Source organism: Sorex fumeus, unplaced genomic scaffold, assembly GCF_029834395.1.
Source record: "Sorex fumeus unplaced genomic scaffold, SorFum_2.1 ptg000028l, whole genome shotgun sequence".
Classification (NCBI taxonomy): Eukaryota; Metazoa; Chordata; class Mammalia; order Eulipotyphla; family Soricidae; genus Sorex; species Sorex fumeus.
The window spans coordinates 4,535,407-4,553,024 of record NW_026606085.1 but is presented as its reverse complement, the minus strand read 5'-3'; the positions used below and the strand labels follow the sequence as shown (position 1 = coordinate 4,553,024).

At 51.6% G+C, this 17,618-nt stretch overlaps 4 protein-coding genes, 2 non-coding genes and 1 pseudogene across 7 annotated transcripts; 1 reads left to right on the top strand and 6 right to left on the bottom strand.

Annotated features, from left to right (window-relative positions):
- The first annotated feature begins 465 nt into the window (after window positions 1-465).
- SOX15 (SRY-box transcription factor 15) lies at window positions 466-2,342 on the top strand. The gene is made up of 2 exons (XM_056114897.1): window positions 466-1,001; window positions 1,983-2,342. Exons 1-2 carry the CDS (start codon window positions 466-468, stop codon window positions 2,146-2,148), a joined length of 702 nt encoding a protein of 233 aa, XP_055970872.1. The 3' UTR covers window positions 2,149-2,342.
- Window positions 2,343-2,442: 100 nt separating this feature from the next.
- MPDU1 (mannose-P-dolichol utilization defect 1) lies at window positions 2,443-5,689 on the bottom strand. The gene is made up of 7 exons (XM_056114891.1): window positions 5,534-5,689; window positions 4,364-4,429; window positions 3,938-4,070; window positions 3,596-3,681; window positions 3,363-3,481; window positions 3,110-3,220; window positions 2,443-2,978 (listed from the first exon to the last, which is right to left on the bottom strand). The coding sequence occupies exons 1-7, from the start codon at window positions 5,634-5,636 to the stop codon at window positions 2,853-2,855; spliced, it is 744 nt and encodes a 247-aa protein (XP_055970866.1). The 5' UTR covers window positions 5,637-5,689; the 3' UTR covers window positions 2,443-2,852.
- A 1,993-nt stretch (window positions 5,690-7,682) lies between these two features.
- On the bottom strand, window positions 7,683-9,967 carry CD68 (CD68 molecule). The gene is made up of 6 exons (XM_056114887.1): window positions 9,827-9,967; window positions 9,214-9,740; window positions 8,932-9,051; window positions 8,762-8,834; window positions 8,292-8,462; window positions 7,683-8,043 (listed from the first exon to the last, which is right to left on the bottom strand). The coding sequence occupies exons 1-6, from the start codon at window positions 9,870-9,872 to the stop codon at window positions 7,910-7,912; spliced, it is 1,071 nt and encodes a 356-aa protein (XP_055970862.1). The 5' UTR covers window positions 9,873-9,967; the 3' UTR covers window positions 7,683-7,909.
- A 1,389-nt stretch (window positions 9,968-11,356) lies between these two features.
- On the bottom strand, window positions 11,357-17,407 carry EIF4A1 (eukaryotic translation initiation factor 4A1). 2 transcript variants are annotated; one of them, XM_056114883.1, is made up of 11 exons: window positions 17,370-17,407; window positions 16,048-16,096; window positions 15,502-15,634; window positions 15,086-15,225; window positions 13,898-14,066; window positions 13,474-13,583; window positions 13,008-13,151; window positions 12,780-12,917; window positions 12,582-12,671; window positions 12,253-12,332; window positions 11,357-12,038 (listed from the first exon to the last, which is right to left on the bottom strand). In XM_056114883.1, exons 1-11 carry the CDS (start codon window positions 17,390-17,392, stop codon window positions 11,894-11,896), a joined length of 1,221 nt encoding a protein of 406 aa, XP_055970858.1. In that variant the 5' UTR covers window positions 17,393-17,407; the 3' UTR covers window positions 11,357-11,893. The 2 variants fall into 2 exon arrangements, with proteins under 2 accessions (XP_055970858.1, XP_055970857.1); XM_056114882.1 differs by lacking the exon at window positions 17,370-17,407 and adding an exon at window positions 16,749-16,789.
- Window positions 12,401-12,543, bottom strand: LOC130024507 (small nucleolar RNA SNORA67). The gene has a single exon (XR_008792587.1). It is a non-coding gene; the product is annotated as a small nucleolar RNA SNORA67 (small nucleolar RNA).
- On the bottom strand, window positions 13,657-13,797 carry LOC130024526 (small nucleolar RNA SNORD10). Its single transcript, XR_008792602.1, has one exon. It is a non-coding gene; the product is annotated as a small nucleolar RNA SNORD10 (small nucleolar RNA).
- LOC130024518 (uncharacterized) lies at window positions 14,695-14,834 on the bottom strand (annotated as a pseudogene).
- Window positions 17,408-17,618: the final 211 nt, after the last annotated feature.

The following is a 17,618-nucleotide window of genomic DNA, read 5'->3' as shown; positions in this document are numbered from 1 at the left end:
GGCGCCCTTAAGGAGGCGCAGTCTCCTGGGAGATAGTGGGGAGGAGTTAGTCATTAAAAGCAGTTCTGGGTTTGGTTCACCCGCCAGCCACAGGCGCTGAGGCCAGGTGAGCGGGCTTTGGCTGCTGAGCATTGGGACTCCAGAGACCAGTTTACTACCACCACCGAATCGGGCAGGGCGAGCAGGCTGTGTGGAGTTCTTGCAGAAACAAGGAGAGCCCAACTATTCTGTGCAGGTACCAGACAGGATTCTGCACTGCAGTCTTCAAAGTGCTCGACTGGCCGGATCAGGGGCTTCAATATTACGGACTCTGAACTGGCGACAGTAGACCTTTTTAAGGACAAAGGTTTTTTTCTCAAACAGCTCCAGAGGACGAAGACAAGTTCCATTTAGACACCAGGTTTGGGGTTCAATATTTTACTTGGAGGGGAGGGCGTGTAGGTTGCCCTCTTCGAACTTCCCTCCATGGCGCTATCCAGATCTTTGCCGGACCAAACCTGGAGCCTGGTACCTCGCGATCCTATGACGCCTACCTCCTCCTCCTCCTCCAACTCCCAGGATGGGGAGAACTCTGGGAGCCCAGTAGTCTCAGGCGGGCTCCCCTTGGAAAAAGTTAAGCGGCCCATGAATGCGTTCATGGTGTGGAGCTCTGCTCAACGCCGCCAGATGGCGCAGCAGAACCCAAAGATGCACAACTCCGAGATCTCCAAGCGCCTGGGTGCGCAGTGGAAGCTGCTGGGGGAGGAAGAGAAGCGGCCCTTCGTGGAAGAAGCAAAGCGACTCCGGGCTCTGCACCTCCGTGACTACCCTGACTACAAGTACCGGCCTCGGCGCAAGACCAAGAGCTCAAACACTGGGCCGACCCACCTTGGCCAGGGAAGTGCTGGGGTGGCTGGTGGCAGGCGAATCTGGGGGTCTGGGTACCCGACAACCCAGGGAAGCAGAGGCTTTGGGTACCAGCCCCCCAACTATACAACAACCTACCTGCCTAGCAGTTATGGGTGAGTGCCTGGGGAGCTGGAGAATTAATACCCTGTCTGGGGGAGGGGGCAAAACTAAACTGGGTGAAACCTTTTTTGGGACAAGGGGCGCTTTTAAGCCGTGCTCAGGAGGATCAGGGAGGCCCCACCGGGGTGGCTAACTGGACTTTTAGTTCAAAAAGGTCTGAAGGGCCAAAGATAGTACAGCGGGTAGGGCTCTTGCCTTGTACGCTGCTGACCCAGGTTCAGTCTTCAGCACCCCATATGGTCCCCTGAGTACTGCCTGAAGTGATCCCTGAGCACAGCCAGAAGTAAGCCCCGAACATGAACAGGTTTGGTCCCAAAAACACCCGCTTCCCCCTTGAAAGGGCAAGGACACAAGGATGTTCCGCTGTTTGGGCCCTATAGTGCTAAGTACTCCCAGGCCACATCCTGCAATTTTTGGGAAACCATATAGTACTGGGAATTTAATCTGGGTCAGGGACTGCTAGGTAGTTTCTTGGCACCTACTCTAATTGGAGGGGCTTGACGTACCCCTAATTAGATGCCATCCTGTATGGGGTCTTCAACTGAGGTTTGGGAGTACCACTCCCTGCATTCTGTGATGACCAAGCATTTTCTGAGTTGCTTCTCAGTCTCCCCACAGCCCCCAAGATGTGACAAGTTTGGTTACTGGATTTCCTGTTCCCCCCCTGGCCCCCCGGGTGACCCAGCTTCCTCTCCTAGCCCCCAGGGCAAGGAGAGGCTAAATTCAACTCTGTCCCTTCCTGGCCTGCTGCCCTGGAGGAAGAAAACAGGCAGGTAGCACGCAAGCTCTTGAGCATGCCCAAACATGGCTATGCTGTTCTTAAGTCGTCCTGGGTCTGGGAGCTGGGATGGTGAGGTGGGTGACGCTCTGCCTCCTCTGCCCAGAACTTCAGACCAGCCCCCTTATACGAGCTGGGACCCCTGCTACACCAACAGTCCAGGAAGTGCCCTCTAATTCTGCGTCTTTCTTTGCAGTTCTCGCTGTAAACCGGAGGCTCCTTCGCAGTGCTCCTTCCCTCCGAGTAACCCCCGGCTCCAGGGGGAGCTGCTTCCCCCTTATAGTACCTACCTGACCCCAACCTCTCCCACTCCTTACAATTCTCCACTCTCGGGGGCTCCCCTGCCCCTAACCCACCTTTAACCTTCATGGACATGGACCGCTGAGGCAAGTAAGGCTCTCGCCTTTTTCACCCAGAAACACACTTCCTCTCCCAGCGTTCAAGCCTTTCTTTGGACCTGTGTTGCACCCAAGTTCAGAGGAAGCCCGTGGGTCGGCCCAGGGAAACACTTTTGTAGACCGAACAGAGTTCTGTGCCATTAAACCATGTACTAAGCTTCGTCTTTATTGCCCTCCTGCCACCTTCACTCCCCAGCAGGAATCAGCTCCCTCCCTCTGCCTGGGCCTGCCAGAGCAGGAGCCTCCTCGCCCCACCCTGGGGCTCTGTGTGAGTCAGTCTCCTTTCCTTCCCCACCCCACCCCCGTCCCCACCTAAGGGTCCAGGAGAAGGTCCCAGCCAGAGAGGGCACAGGAATTTACAGAAAGGCCCGTAGTCTTTGGGGGTCAGAGGGAAGGTGGGAGATTAGCACTTGCCCAGAACGGCTGGAACTACAACTAAGGAGGTCTTAGCCAAATGATTAAATGAGTTAAGAGCATACGACAGAGCAAAATGTCAGCTTGGAAATCTCCCATCTTTTCTATGATTCGGGCTCACCAATAGTGTTTCCACCAAAAATCCTGGTTCAAGAAATTGTGATTACAGAAGTATAGGAAATGATTAGAAGTCACACGGCAGACTGGTCTGAATGTGGATGAACTCCCACAGCCAATTCTGCAGCTGCTCAGCCCTACTGTTGCTTTTTCTTCTTCTGAGGAATGTTTACATTCCAGTAGTAAAGGAGCTGGGTAGCAATGAGTCCATTGCAAAGGGAAGAGACCACAAAAGTTCCAGCCATAAGGGGGTCTCCAGTTTCCTGAATGCAAGAGAGACAGAAACATAGGGTCACTGGCACCGCCAGAAGGGTTCCAAAGGCAACAACTTCGTTTTCAGCTGAGAAGTCAGTTAAGGTTCTAGTGCCCTCTACAGGAAAGAGGATGTGCTCACCTGAATGGAGGTAAAAATTCGGGCTAGGGAGCCCCCGAAGAGCAGAAACACAGTAATGGCCGAGAGCTGGCCTGTGTGTCCGTTGTGGTAGTTGGTGACTGCCTGGAGCAGCTAGGAAAGGAACCAAACCCCTTCACCTGTCATCTGAAATCGTCCCATTTCCCTTAATCCAATATTCACTACTTTGGAGTTCCAATTCTTCCCAAATCCCGTCCCTGCCTCCCAATATCCTTTCCCATTGCCCAGTACCCACCCTCCCCACCACCACGGCTGGAACGTTGGAGGCCTGGAGCAGGGTGACTACAGTCATGGGTGTCAGTGGTGAAAGCAGCACCAGCAGGACCAGGGCATAGCAGGCTAGGAAAGCAGCACCTGAGGGCCAGGGAGACAAGAAATCCATCAGCCTCTGGAGTGCTCAGTCTCCAGGCCTGAGTTCCCAGCACGGCTCCCAAGAACAACAGGCAGCTCCCGGGAAATCCCCAGCACCTTTCACAGTCTGTCCTCTGTAGTGCAGGACCAGGAAGCCGATGGTGACTGTCTGGAGCATCAGGAACAAGGCTTCACCCCAAGAGCTGCAAAGTAAAAGTTGGGAAAAGAAAAGCGCAGGTCTGGGGAGGCAAAGAAAGCCCCAAAGCCCACCCACTGGCTGCCGAATTGCGTTGAGTACCTTTTCTTTTATCCCCCCACCTGCCTCCTGGTTTTCCTTTATTTTGCTACTAGCAGTTCCTACTGCAAAAGTGTACCTTCACTCTGTATACTTTTAACTCCCTCACTCTGATCCCCAAGAGTTGTATGTACACCTGGGAACCTGAAGGGCTGACCCCTCACCTGAAGGGGAAGTTGTTAGTAACGCTGTAGGCCATGGTCCCGGTCAACGCTACTAGTTCCAGCATTATAGATTGAAGACTCAGCCCTTCACCACTCTTGGCACCCAGCACTTTAAACACCTGAGGGAGTTTTACTGGAAAAAGGATGAAAAGGGAAGGATTGAGGAATTGTGCTTGGAAGCTACAATGTAGACGGGGTAGCATGTTAACTCTGGTGGTTAAGGGACCCCTCCAATTTGTAGCATCTTAGCACTCCACCCCCAAAGAGCAGGAAAGGGACCACAGAGATTGCACAGGGGCTGGGGCACTTGCTGTGTATGAGGATAAACCAGCTGTATCCCCGGTATTACTTTCGGTTCCCTGAGGACTCCTGGGGTGTGGTCCCCAAACCCCTAGACAAAAACAGCAAGGAAGAAATCATACATACCCAGAAGTGACCCAGCCACAATGCCAAGCCCAAGGCCTTTGCTGAGGAGAATCTTGAGGCAGGGGACTGAGAAGGGAAAGGAAAATAAGTAGGGGCCTCTGGAAACCAGATCAGGATGTTCAGGAGGCAGCCCTGGGTTGGGGATCACGTGACCCTTGGAAGACTGCTACGCCTCCACATAACAGCCTTGGTTTGCCTTGAAACAGACAGAAAAGCTTGAGGGCAACTTCAAATTCTCCCCAGCAGCCCCCTCCCTCAATCTCCTGGGTCTGATTTCCAAGGTTCTCCACAGGCTTTGCCAGGTCTCCAAAATGTCCACTGTGGGGGGCGGGGACAGAAGGGTGGGGGGGCATCTTGGCTGAACAAGACAAATCCCATTCCAGGACCTACTCAGATCTGTGTCCATTCACTGAGTCAGTAACTCCCCTCTGACACACTTGGGCAACTCACCTCACGTGTCCTCCCTCTCCAAGGGCGGGCCTAGTCCTTATCACTCCTTCCTGAGCCCTGTGGTGCTGGCCCCTGGTCAGGGGCTTCATTAATGGTCACCAACATCGTTTGGAGTTTTGAAGCTACCACCCCTCCCCCCACGCCCCACCAAGAGCTCGGCTGAAAGGGAGTCATTTCCCCAAAGGGCCTGAATGCAGCCAAGACGTCCCAGGAGCGCAGTGAGATGCCGTGGGCCGGAAGAAAAGGAGTAGGAAGGTTTGCCCGGAGCCTACTGTTGCCGCAACGGGTCGGCAGGCAAAGGCAGGCAGGCAGGCACCCAGGAACCCCGCCAGGAGCAACGTGGAGGCCGGAGGGAAAGCCACAGGGCGGGCAGAGCCCACTGGGGTGCCGCTGAAAATCCGGTTCGTTACCAACTTCAAACCAAACTCAGAACCAAATTTGCTCCTGAACGCTACCATAAAGTCGAGGCGGGACGACTCTGAACAGATTTTTAGCTTTGTAAACCTCGGGTTGGGCCGCACGAACTTCACCAACGCCCCCTCCCCCGGGAACTCCCCTCCTCGCTCAAATATGGCGTTCTCCCTCCCTCGAGCCCGAGGTGCTTCCGCCCCTCTCGGAAGTGACTTCCGCTCCGCGCGGCGTGGCGGCCGTCACCGGGGTACGAGGTAGCCTGAGGCCGCTCGTGCAGCACCTACAGCGCGGGGGGGTGAACAATCTCACCGTGAAGCAAGTCCCACTGGACGAAAATTTGGTCGTAACATCTTTCGGGTAACAGAGTCGGCACCAGCAACCGTTTGAAAGGCCCGTCTGCCTCAGCCGCCATGTTGTAAAACCGACTTCCGCCAGTCTCTGCAGCGCGCCATTGAGGGGCGGCGCGCATGCGCGCTCCGGAGCTGGCCTCTGACCTTTTCCCGCGATCAGGCCGCCCCGCCCCCGTCCCCCCTCTCGCCCCGCCCGGTCCGGCCCAGCGGTCTGTCCCGGGACCACCATTCCGGACGCGCAGGCGGCTGCTCGAATTCGGGCTTGTGCCGGGTCCTAACGCCTGCGCAATTCTATCTTTCGAGCCTTTGTTTACGCTTCCAGGTCGGAAGGAAGATTTTATCTTCCTGCCTTGGCCCGCTCCTGCCGCTCGACGCCATCTTGCTTTCTCCCCGACAACTATTCATTGTTTGTAGTTGAGGGAGAAGGAGTGTGAGTCGCCAGAACGGACAGGTGGGGCCAGCGGTGTAGCTTTCCAGTAAAGCTTCTGCGTCATGTGCAAGGCCGGGGGCTTAGTCCCCGGCGCTGCAGGAAAGAAAGAACAGTTGGAAGAACGAGGCACAGAAGGAAGAACGGGCCAGCAGGGTGGCTCAGCGTTAGAGCACTTTCGTGTGTGAGACCCTGGGTTTGTTTTGTTCTTGAGCCACACAGTGGGGCTTAGAATCACTTCTAGCAGTGCCCAGGGTGCCATATATGTGGATTGCTCGGGAATCATACCAGGGTCAGCTGCATGCAAGGCCAGCACTCTAGGCACTGTATTATCTCTCTGGATGGGAAGCCCAGGGTTTGATCCCCTACTATGTAGTGGGGTCCCTGGGGAGAATCCATCCAAAATAGACACTTGGATGGGGGTGTTGTAACGAGGGAACGGGACCAGCGGGAATTGGACAGTGCACCAAGCATTTGTCCATGAACTGTGACTACTGCTTCTGCTTCTGTTGTGCCCAGACCTTGGAGGACTTGTCAGCATTGAGGATCTGGGGCAGGGAAGAGGATGTCCGAAGGAGAGCGCAGTTTGAGGAGTTTTCACAGACCAGGCCTGGTCAGTCTTGCAAAGTAGGGTGGCATCCTTATAGGGGACATCAGCAGGTGCCCTCCCCTCCAGAGGCCAATGTCCTCTCCTCTATTATAGTCTCAGAAGATCTCAGCAAGGCCAGTGGGCCCTGCAGCTCTTCTTCAGAAAGGCACATTTTCTTCCCAGCCTTCACATCTGAGTAGAGGGTATCTGGCACCTGCTGCCTGTACTCCACCATTAAGCCTTCTTCGCTGACTCCTGCACCAATGCGAGGTCATGTGAAATGTTCGCTAGATGGTGGAGCTGAGGGCTGCTGCCAAGGCAAGTGGGTCTTTCCAGGGAGCTGTATTCTGTAGTCTGTTGGGCTTCTCTAACTAGAAGGGCGCTATTCTGACTCCCAAAGGTTGGGTAAAGCGAAGGTCAGGAATGTATATATCGAAACTGGGGACATCAGATTTGGCCAAGCCATGGCCTAGGCTAGAAAATGATGTGCTCAGGAGCACAGATGGTGATCATTCTGGAAGTGAGGGATCTTTTCTTCCATGTTCACTGAAATATTTTGCAAATTTGCAAATGATAGCAGTATTCCAGGATCAGTCAGCCCCTGACGGTGGGCAGGGTAGGACATTTTTGTTGCTAAGGAGCACTGGAAAAGCCTTTGGAAATGAAATGACATCACACACCTTGCTGCTGTGTGTGTTTCCCCTCTATTTACAGGTGAGGTCTGCGGGAGGGAAGGAACCACTGGGTAGGGACGGCGGACTTAGACGACCAGAGGTCCTACAAAAGGAAGAAAGAGAGCAGAGACCTCAGGGACGAACCAAAGAGGACTCTTGTTTACACTCAGTTGATATTTTCCATCCCTTCTTACCAGCAGTTTCTGGCTCCCTTAAAATCATAGAGGGGCTAGAATGATAGTGCAGCAGGTGGGGGCGCTTGTCTTACACGCAGCCGATCTGGGTTCAGTCCCTGGCAACCCATCTGTTCCCACAAGCATGATCCCTGAACGCAAAGCCAAGAAAAGTCCTGAGCATCACCAGGTGTTGCACCAAAAAAAATTTTTTTTAAATGAATCAACCATAGAATGCACCAAAAGACATGAAACAAACTTTATTCCCAGCAGGAAGGACATGAAAAATCTGGGACAAAGATTTTAATAGGTTTTACTACTCTTCAATGGGGAGCGGCAGTCTGTCGTAATGAATACAAAGTCTTTCTCTTCATCCCTCTCTCTCTTTGCTCTTCAGGACAGAGAGAGAAGGAAGATAACTGATAGGTGAGTAGTGAGGGATCCCTCTTGCCCTAGATGTTGGGGCAAATGCTTAGAGGGGCTGGTAGGTGGAGGGGCGTCTCTGGACGATGCAGAAGGTAACAAGCACCAGGGTGAGGAGGCCAAGGAGGATCAGGCCAATGATGAGAGGCAGCAGGATGGAGTGACCACTTGGACAAGAGAAACCTGGAAAATAGGGCAAATTTGGTAGCTGGGATAAATAAAAGTAGGGTGAGGAGGGGGTGTAGGAAAGTAGATTAGTAAGGAGCTCACCAAGATTACTCAGAATGATTCAAAGGGGAGGAGGGGCAGAGTTCATTCAAGGAGCGGTGGACAGTTGCCCAACTTGAGAAGGAAGAAATCGTCGGTGGAGGAATGGGTAGGCAGCCTCCAGTGCAGAAAGAGAGTCTTATGAGGGAGGGAAAAGGTCTTACTTGGCCCGAAGTCTCCTGTGAGGGGCAGCTGAGCAGCCTGCATCTTCAGGTCAAGCAAGTCAAGGTGGAAAGTTCTTGAAAGAATGATGCTCGCATTTCCACAACTGAAACTGTGGCCCAGAGGGGTCTGGAGTTCTTGAAGAGATGAATTTTGGGCCAAGAATGTCCACTCTAAAAGAAGAAGGGAGGGGCCGGGGACATAGTACAGCAGGTAAGGCACTTAGCTGGCACATGGCGGACCTGGGTTCAATCCCCGACACCCCACATGGTCCCTCCAGCACCTCCAGGAGTTTTTCTGAGAGCAGAGTCAAGAGTAATCCCCGAGCACAGCCGGGTGTGGCCCACGCCCCTCCTCCCCCATCAATAAATAGAATAAGGAAGCATGAAGTCCATGGCCTTACCCTGTAGCTTAGTTTGCTCCCTTCAGAGGCGAGACTTGAGAAAGTGAAGGGTAAAGAAAAGTTACTTACGTGCTGCATGTGGGAAGGACACGTTGTACTCCACGGCCATATAGTTCACGTAGACTGTGTTCTGCAGTAGTTCCTGAGAAGGGCAGAAGGAGAGAGTGACATTCATGTCCACCATCAGGAACAGAACATGGGATAGGCAGATAGGGAATGAAAGAAATGGGTGAAGTTACCTGCTGGAATTGAAAGCTGAGCTTCCCATAGGGGAATGAGAGAAGTAACTGGGGGTGGGCACCCTCACAGCTTCCCAGAGCCTTGGTTTTGTTGGGGTTCAGTACAGAGATGCCCCAGGTCTGCGGAAGTTAAACATGAGACGGTCACAAGACTACACAGCTGGGTTCTCTCAAGTTCCCTGTTCCCTTCGCCCCCGCCCTTCATCTGCCTCTTCTCACTCTTCCTTCTTCCGGAGCGGGACTCGCTTCCCTCCCATTTCTCCCATGGTCTTCGCTTTTTACCTCTCCTCCACCCTGGGTTGGGTACAGAATTCGCATCTGGATCTGAGCTTGGAGCCGGACACAGGGCTGGGAGCCGTTGGTCCACATGTAGTCTCCAACAGCCTCCTTGGCACTCGGGCTCGGAGAGGGTGGAGGTGGTGGTCCTGGGTGAGGGGAGCTGGTCGAGCGTCCTGGGTTGATGGTAGTGCCGTTGCCTGTTGTTGGCTGAACTGTGATGTTTCTGTGACTGGTGGTAGTAGGATTGTGAGTGGTTGTCCTGGGTTCTTGGCTAGTAGTGCCTATGGTGGTAGTTCTGTGACTCTTGGTAGTACCGTGGCTCCCAGTAGTAGTGTGGCTCTTGGTAGTACTGTGGCTCCCAGTAGTAGTGTGGCTCTTGGTAGTACCGTGGCTCCCAGTAGTAGTGTGGCTCTTGGTAGTACTGTGGCTGGTTGTTCCAAGGCATGCTGGACTTTCTGTAGCAGGTGTCATTGTGAATGATGGCAACAGAGTGGCTGATTTCTTACCAGGACAGTCATCTGTCTCCTGGGCTTTTCAGCGGAGAAAGAAAACTGGTGAACTTTAGGGAGAATCAGGCCCCTCACTCCCACTCCCACCCCCACCCCTTTCTCCTTACCTGTTAGTAACCTTAGAAAGGCCAAGAAAAGCACAGTTAACTTCATGGCAGAACAGTCTGAACCTGAGTGGTTAAGTACTGTGCTATCGCTCCAGCCCTGAGTGGTAAGTACTGCTGATTAAATCAATCCTCTCTCCCTGCCTGCTTTTGGAGAAGGAGGAAACGAAAGTCTTCTTGACTTCCTATAATTAGACAGTCCCAGCCCCCAACTTGACTCAGACGCATCATTTCTTGCCACCAATCTCTTAGTAATCCTGTATTTGTCACTAAAGATGTTGACCCTGGAGCCAGAGAAATAGTACAGGGAAATAAATAGACGTGTGGCCCATTCCATCTCCAGTTCCACACATATCAATGTCAGTAGTGACATCTGAGCATAACTAGAAGCTCCAAGCATCACCAGGTGTGGCCCAAATCCCCGAGACAAAAAATCAGGGGCCAATAGTACAGCAGGTAGGGCACTTACCCTGCATGCAGCTGACCAGGTTCTACCCCCAGCATCCCACATAGTCCCCCAAGCAGCCAGGAATAATTCCTGAGCATCACCAGGTGAGGCCCCCAAACAAGATTGACACTGGCTTCACAGTGAGAATTCTCAAGGTCAATAATGATCAGGGCCTAGAGAGACCACAGCAGCTAAGGTGTTTGATTTGCATGCAGCTAATCCAGGTTCAATTCCTGCCACCCATATGGCCTCTGAGCACTGTCAGGAGTCATACCTGAGAACAGAGCCAGGAATAATCACCAGAACCTGAATCACCCCCAAAACCAAACAAAAAATACTGGGCCAGAGATAGTAAAGGGATTAATTAGGGTTAAGGCAACACTATCAGGAATAACCCCAGAAAGAAAGCATAACACTGCAGGGCGTGACCCCAAAATTTGCAATGATTGTTACATGGGGCTAAGATAGTTCAGTGGCCCAGCACTTTGCAAACTGGAGGCCCAGTTTGATCCCAGGCACTGCCAGGAGTGAACTCACAGCCTATGCAGCTCCTGAGCACAGTAAGATGTATTCTCCCTCCCCCCAGCCCCCTACCCTTTTGAGGCAGCTGGTCCTTGGGAACCTTTGCTAGAAATTTTGCTCCGAAGTTGGAGTATGATGATGTGACTGTAGACCATTGAAAGGGATCGAGAAAACTAGGGAAATGCCAATAGAACATTCTTGCCTGCTCTGACCATCACTTCCTGAGTCATGAGGGTAACTTATGATGGTGCTTGCAACAAGCCCTTTCAGAAGTGTTGTGCAACCTCCTATTTCCCAGTTAACTTCTTGGGGGGGAAAGGTCACCCTATCAGGATATACTTCTAACTGCACTCAAGAGGTCACTCTTGGTGGGGCTTGGGGGACCATATGGGTACTGGGGATCAAACTAGGATTGACCATGTACCAGCAAAGAACCGTATCCCATGCACTACTGCTCCACCCTTTTTAGGTGGCAGCATGCAGCGATTACTAGCGGACTAGGGAACAAAGATTTGTCCAGTGGCAAGTGGGAGAGGGGAGGAAAGAAATGAAAAGCCCAAACAGGCAGTTTCCAAGTCATTTTATTTAGAATTTTGTGTTTGTTTCCTGGATCAATAAATACTATACAAAACAATGTAAAAATGGCTACCATTTTCTCTCCCCTGCTCCCCCCACACCTGAGGACAATCCTCTGGGCCACCTAACTCTGGGTTCTCCTTTCAGATTTGGTCCAGCAAATGAGGTTGAGTCGATTATAGCCCCTTGTTCATTTCAGAGGAATTTGGCTAGGGTGGGGAGCCTCTGGGGGGTTGGAGGTTGACTAGGTTAGGGACACGTATTAGTGTTTTTGGAGGAGACGGCGCCTGGGGCAAGAGCCTACCCCAAAGAAAAGGGTTTCTAAAATGTTCACGGTTCCTTCTTTTGCCTCAAAAAGTGACATTTATTCAAAGGAAAAAAAAAAAACAAAAAACAAAAACAAAAAACAAAACAAAAAAAAGACAAGATGTCCATCCCTTGGCTCCCTCCCCTCCCCCCTCGTGCTCTTCTCAGGCCCTCCCAAGGACAGAGCCCTGGCTAGAGCTCGGAGCAGGACAGCCCTCTCAGATGAGGTCAGCAACATTGAGAGGCATCTCCTCAATGGAGGTATTGTAGAAGGTCTCGATATCTCGAAGAGTTCTCTTGTCTTCCTCTGTCACCATGTTGATAGCCACACCCTTACGTCCAAAACGTCCACCACGACCAATTCTGGAAAACAAGAATAGGAAATGGGGTAAACCATAGGCCAGATCCTACAGAGGTTAAGATGCTTGCTTTGCATGCACCTGATCCAGGTTTGGTTTCCTGCGACAAATAAGTATGGTGGTATCTTCCACTCCACCCAAACAGGAATGGGAAGAGAAGCTTTGGCCTAGGACTATTTGGGCCCAATTATCAGGTAAGTAGATGAGATCTCACTCACCTGTGAATATAGTTTTCCCTGTTGGTGGGAAGGTCATAGTTGATGACTAAAGAAACCTGTTGTACATCAATGCCTCTGGCCTGTGGTGGAAGAGAAGACAACGTCAGTATGTTAAAAGGATAACCTATCTAACAAGGGACTTCCATAGGCATGTAGGCAGCCAAAGGAAGGCAGAGGAAATAAACATCCCCTCTCCCACAAAGACCTGAGGCTTGCCAGATTTTCTTCCAAGTTGCTACGTTCCTAAGGAGGAGCACAAACAAGCCCCTAGGAGAGGGAATCACCTTGGATCCCTCCCTTAAATTTCTTCCCACTTCCCCTCTACTCACCAGCAGGTCAGTGGTAATCAATACTCTACTGGAACCAGAGCGGAATTCCCTCATGATTACATCTCGTTCTTTTTGGTCCATATCTCCATGCTAAAAAAGGAAACAAAGATTCAGTTAAAAGCTGGGTAGGGCAGTTAAGTTGGTGTTAAGCTGAGCTCTATCCCTGACTCTGGGAATCAGAGAGTGGGGAAAACTCACCATGGCAGACACAGTGAAATCTCGGGCATGCATCTTCTCAGTGAGCCAATCAACCTTCCTTCGGGTGTTGATGAAGATGACTGCTTGGGTGATGGTCAAGGTTTCATATAAGTCACAAAGTGTGTCCAGCTTCCACTCCTGGATGTGGGGTTGGGAGAGAAAAAAAAAATCAATTGGACTATATCCAAAAATTAATGATCTAGGCCCGCCTCCTGCACTGGGCCCCACCTCTCGCTCCACATTGATGTAGAATTGGCGGATACCCTCCAAAGTCAACTCTTCTTTCTTGACCAGAATTCGAATAGGGTCCCTCATGAACTTCTTGGTCACCTCAAGAACATCAGAAGGCATTGTAGCAGACAGCAAAACCACCTTAAGAGAAAAATCATGGTGAGAGATATTCCCTGGTATCGATTTTTCCCACATCAAAAGGCATAATACATGGATCTGGGGTAAAATCCCACCAAATCCTCACAACCAGTGGGGCTGAAGTTGTACACACTTGACTGATGCGTACTATGGGAACCACTGTAGGTGGGCACAACGGATCAAATCTGTAGCCACATGCATCTTAAGTCAGTCAGGTGCTTTTGCTAGAGTCCCACAAGTCCAGATTTTGGGGTCCCCATAAACGTGGTCACCCCACTATATAGACCATAATTCACTGTAGGGATCATCAAAATAGCTTTCTAACCTGGGTGTTGCTATTGAGCTTTTGAAATATATCGTAAATCTGATCCTTGAATCCTCGACTTAACATTTCATCAGCTTCATCCAGCACAAACATCTTGATGTATTTGGGAGCTATGGGGAAAAAAAGTTAGTGATCAGAGAAATGTAGAAATGCACTCAACAAGATAGGAACACCAAGTTGTCTGCTCTCAGAATACAAAGATTGATCCTCTGCCTGAGGATCCCTTGCCAGGTCAGACACTAGCCCTAGGAAGTAGAACACTACCCGGACAGAGACCTCAGGGAATTCAGGCTCAGATGACACGCATGGGATTCATCACAGAGCAAGATAACTAGCATCATCGTGATTGTGTGGTCAAACGGAATGACTGGTAAAGCACAGAAGAGGGAGAAGACCCAGAAGATGAGAAAATTGAGGTACTCACACAGGTATCTCCGGTTAAGCATGTCAAACACACGGCCTGGGGTACCCACAATGATATGGGGAGCTTCCATCTGCAGCTTCTGCACCTCAGCACGCACGTTGGTACCCCCAATGCAGGCGTGGCAGGAGGCACCCATGTAATCTCCTAATGCCATGACCACCTTTTGTATCTGAATCCAGAGGAAAATAAATGCTCTTCTATCATCTCGTACTGTTTCAAATCCATTTCTTATGCTATGCACTCTTTGATATACACTTTACAACTCTGATAACCACCGTTATCCTAGTGGTGATGGCCACCAAACCAGGGCAACTCACATATGCAAGGAGAGTTCCCATCATAGCCCCCGCTACATTAAAAAAAAAAATCACCAAGAATCACTTTTAGCGATTTTAGAGAACCAGGTCAAGTAACCAAGCTATTTTTATAGATTATACTTCCTGCTAAGTGGCAGACTTAAGACTGGAATGCAGTTAAGACTCCTGCTCTTCGCACTAACTGCACAATGACAGCATCTGAAATATTTTAATAAACGTGTACTTAACTTTCCCCAAGCTATGCATGACCATTTATTTGGTATCCTAACAACCAGGTTCATGTAGATGACACAAGCCTATCCTGTGCTTGCCACAAGACCTTTCCTAGGTAGAATGCGTACTTTATTTATAAAGAGACCACCTTCACAAAACATTTAAAAAGTACGCCCACTGAGGCATACTCTACTTATGAAACATCTGATTTTACCTTTTCTCCTTTAAGAACAATGAAGAAACAAAAAATACTTCAGTGTTAGAAATTTATGTGCCCCAAGCATGAAACAGCTCTGGCCACCAACACAGGCATCAAGCTAGGATGAACAAAGGACAGCTGCTTTGCCCCTGACAGATATAAGAGCAACACCACCAATGAGATGTCTCTTTGCCCAATGTCAGGGGTTTAGGTATCTACTGTTCATTAAAAAACTTACAAAAGTTGTTCAAGCCACCCAGCATTCTATCTGACTCAAGTTGGAAATGGGTGGTGGAAATTATGTACTCTGTTGGCGAAAGACGACTTGTGATAATAGTTAACCAAGAAATCTAAAGATTTTAATGCCATCAATTGATTTTGCCCTTTTCTAAGTCACCTAGGGAGCAAAGCCCTCAAAATGTGGTCACCTGTGCCATCAGTCCTTTGGGAGCCACTCACCTGCTGAGCCAACTCTCTAGTTGGTGCCAGCACCAAGGCCTGGGTGGCTTTTAAATCCAGTTCAATTTGCTGCAGAATTGATATGGCAAAAGTGGCCGTTTTCCCAGTCCCAGATTGGGCTTGAGCGATCACATCGTAACCTAAGAATTGTGAGAAATAATGATAGAGCATATTATATTTTGGAAAAAGAGTATATTCAAGGTAGCTAACATGTTACAGTAATAAGATTTCATTTTGCCACAACATTGAAAACAGATCCAGAAGGCTCACATGACACCAAGATAAGAAAATGAAGTGGAACAAGGAATTGCCTTGTCTCTGGCTAGGAGATGGGTACCAACCACCAGATGCCCCTCTATCAGCAACAGGCAACTGTCCAAAGATATGCCCCAGGGTTGATGGCTTTTTGACCTTACCCTTGATACAAGGAAGAATGGCTCGCTGCTGGATGGCAGAGGGTTTCTCAAAACCATAGGCGTAGATGCCACGGAGGAGGGATTCGGAGAGGTTCATGTCATCAAAGCTGTCAACAATTTCATTCCAATTACTCTGTTAGGATGCAAAGAAATTTCAAGAGTTAAGCTGTATTCCGCATGAAAGCAAACAAGACTTGTGCACATCAAAAGTTGAGTTCCTTCTCCCTCCAGCTATTTATTTGGCTCTCACTCTAAGGGGCCAAACACCAAGGCCTAGGTGGCTTTTAGATGCAGTTCAATTTGTTGCAGAATCAATATGGCATAAGTTACTCAGGAGTGAATCTTGTAGAAAGGATAATAGGTTTCAGTTTGGTAAGATTCCATACCCCAGGAAACCAACAAAAGAGGGTAGTCCAGGATATTAACCTTTGCATCTCAGCTCAAATTTGTTGAAATCTCAAACCAATAAATTTAACATTCCAGAAACCTAAAGATACTGCCCTTCCCAGAAATTAAGGGAAACAGGATTGATTGGTCGAGTCTCACCTCGATGACACCTTCGGGCTCCATCCCATCGGGGCCATTGTCTCTGGATCTGTTGATTTAAAGTATCAGCTCACTATTAGAAATATAAACCCAATCCCTCCCAACCAGCATCCAGCCTTGGACGCCATCAATCCCCCCACTCCCACCTCTACCACAACACCTGGACAGGCTGCTGCTCACTATTGGCAGCAACTCAATCCTGCCGCTGCAAACGACCTCTCCTAGAAGATCCGAAGGCCGGCAGAGTGCCGCCAGCCCGGGTACGATCCCTGCCACTGGGCCCACGTGTCCCGGCCTGCCGGCCGCTGCAAGCCAGAGCACATGCACCTCCCACCGCTGCCCGAGATCGCCGGAAGTCCCGCCCTTCACCTCCCAGATCCGAGGGTAGGACATCCCCTTCCCCCCACGTCATTCCGCCACTGCCCTCCCCCACCGCCTAGCCGATCTCCCCCCTCGCAGAGCCCGGATGTGGGAGGCCGCGGGCGGTGGCGGCCTCGCGCACAATGAGCCCCGCCGCAATAGCAAAGGGGGAGATTGCACAACACTTAGAAGAGAAGCGGACTGGGGGAGGGGAGGAATCTCAGGCCGCCATGTGCTCACTCCCTCGACCACCCAGCGGCGCCCCCACCTCATGGAACAATCCACATCCCGCCCACCCCATCGCGAAATGGCGTCGCCCTCCAGTACCTCAGGCCGCTCACCCCCGACGAAAAGTGGACCTGCCCATCCGCGGTTTATCAATTGCCCGGCTTGTGCGGCAAAATGGACCCGCCCGCCCGGCGGGCTCTCGGGCTTAGGCTGCATCCTGGCCGTCAAGAAAACCGGCACACTGAACGGCCGGTTTCTTCCCCTCAACTGGACCTAAGGACCTAAGTGCCCCGTCCCCCCCGCGGCGAGTGGTAGCGCCAGAATCCTCGGAATCCCGAGCGCGCGCCGAGCCCTCTTCCGGCAGTGAGGCAACCAGACCTGCCGGCTGCGGCCCCCACCCTCACGGGCCCCCTCTGCTTCCCTTCCCACGCGGGGCTGCGACTTCATCGGCCCATTCAGCCTGGGCCTCCACGACCGCCTCGGGGCCGACCAACGAACTTCGCACGCTAGGCCCGCGATTGGGCTCTCCTTGGCTTCTCCCCAGGCTCTGGTAGTAGCGTCAGTCGGAGATCTACCCGCCCCTCTCCCGGTTCGGTTCTCTCGCTTTGGTTTTCCGGCCACCGCCGGTGGGCCTAAAGCGGGGGCTTTGGCTGCCCCCACCCCCACCCAGGCGGGGCTCGCGGATGGGAGCGGCACGGTCGGCGGCCAGCACCTCTTGCAAATGCCTTTCTTACCGGGAATCCTGACTCGCAGACATGATCCTTCGAAACTAGGGCGGAGTGCCCGCCTATCGACAACTTATAGAGCGCCCGACCCCGCCCCAGCCATCGCATTGGCTTGGGAGCCTCGGCCCCGCCTGCCGACGCGCTGCAACTCGACGTGACGTTGGCTCGTAGGCGCCCCGGCACGCCGCAGTCATTGGGCCACACGAACGCCTATCACAGCGAAGACCCACCCCGCATTCTCATTGGCTACACGGCCCG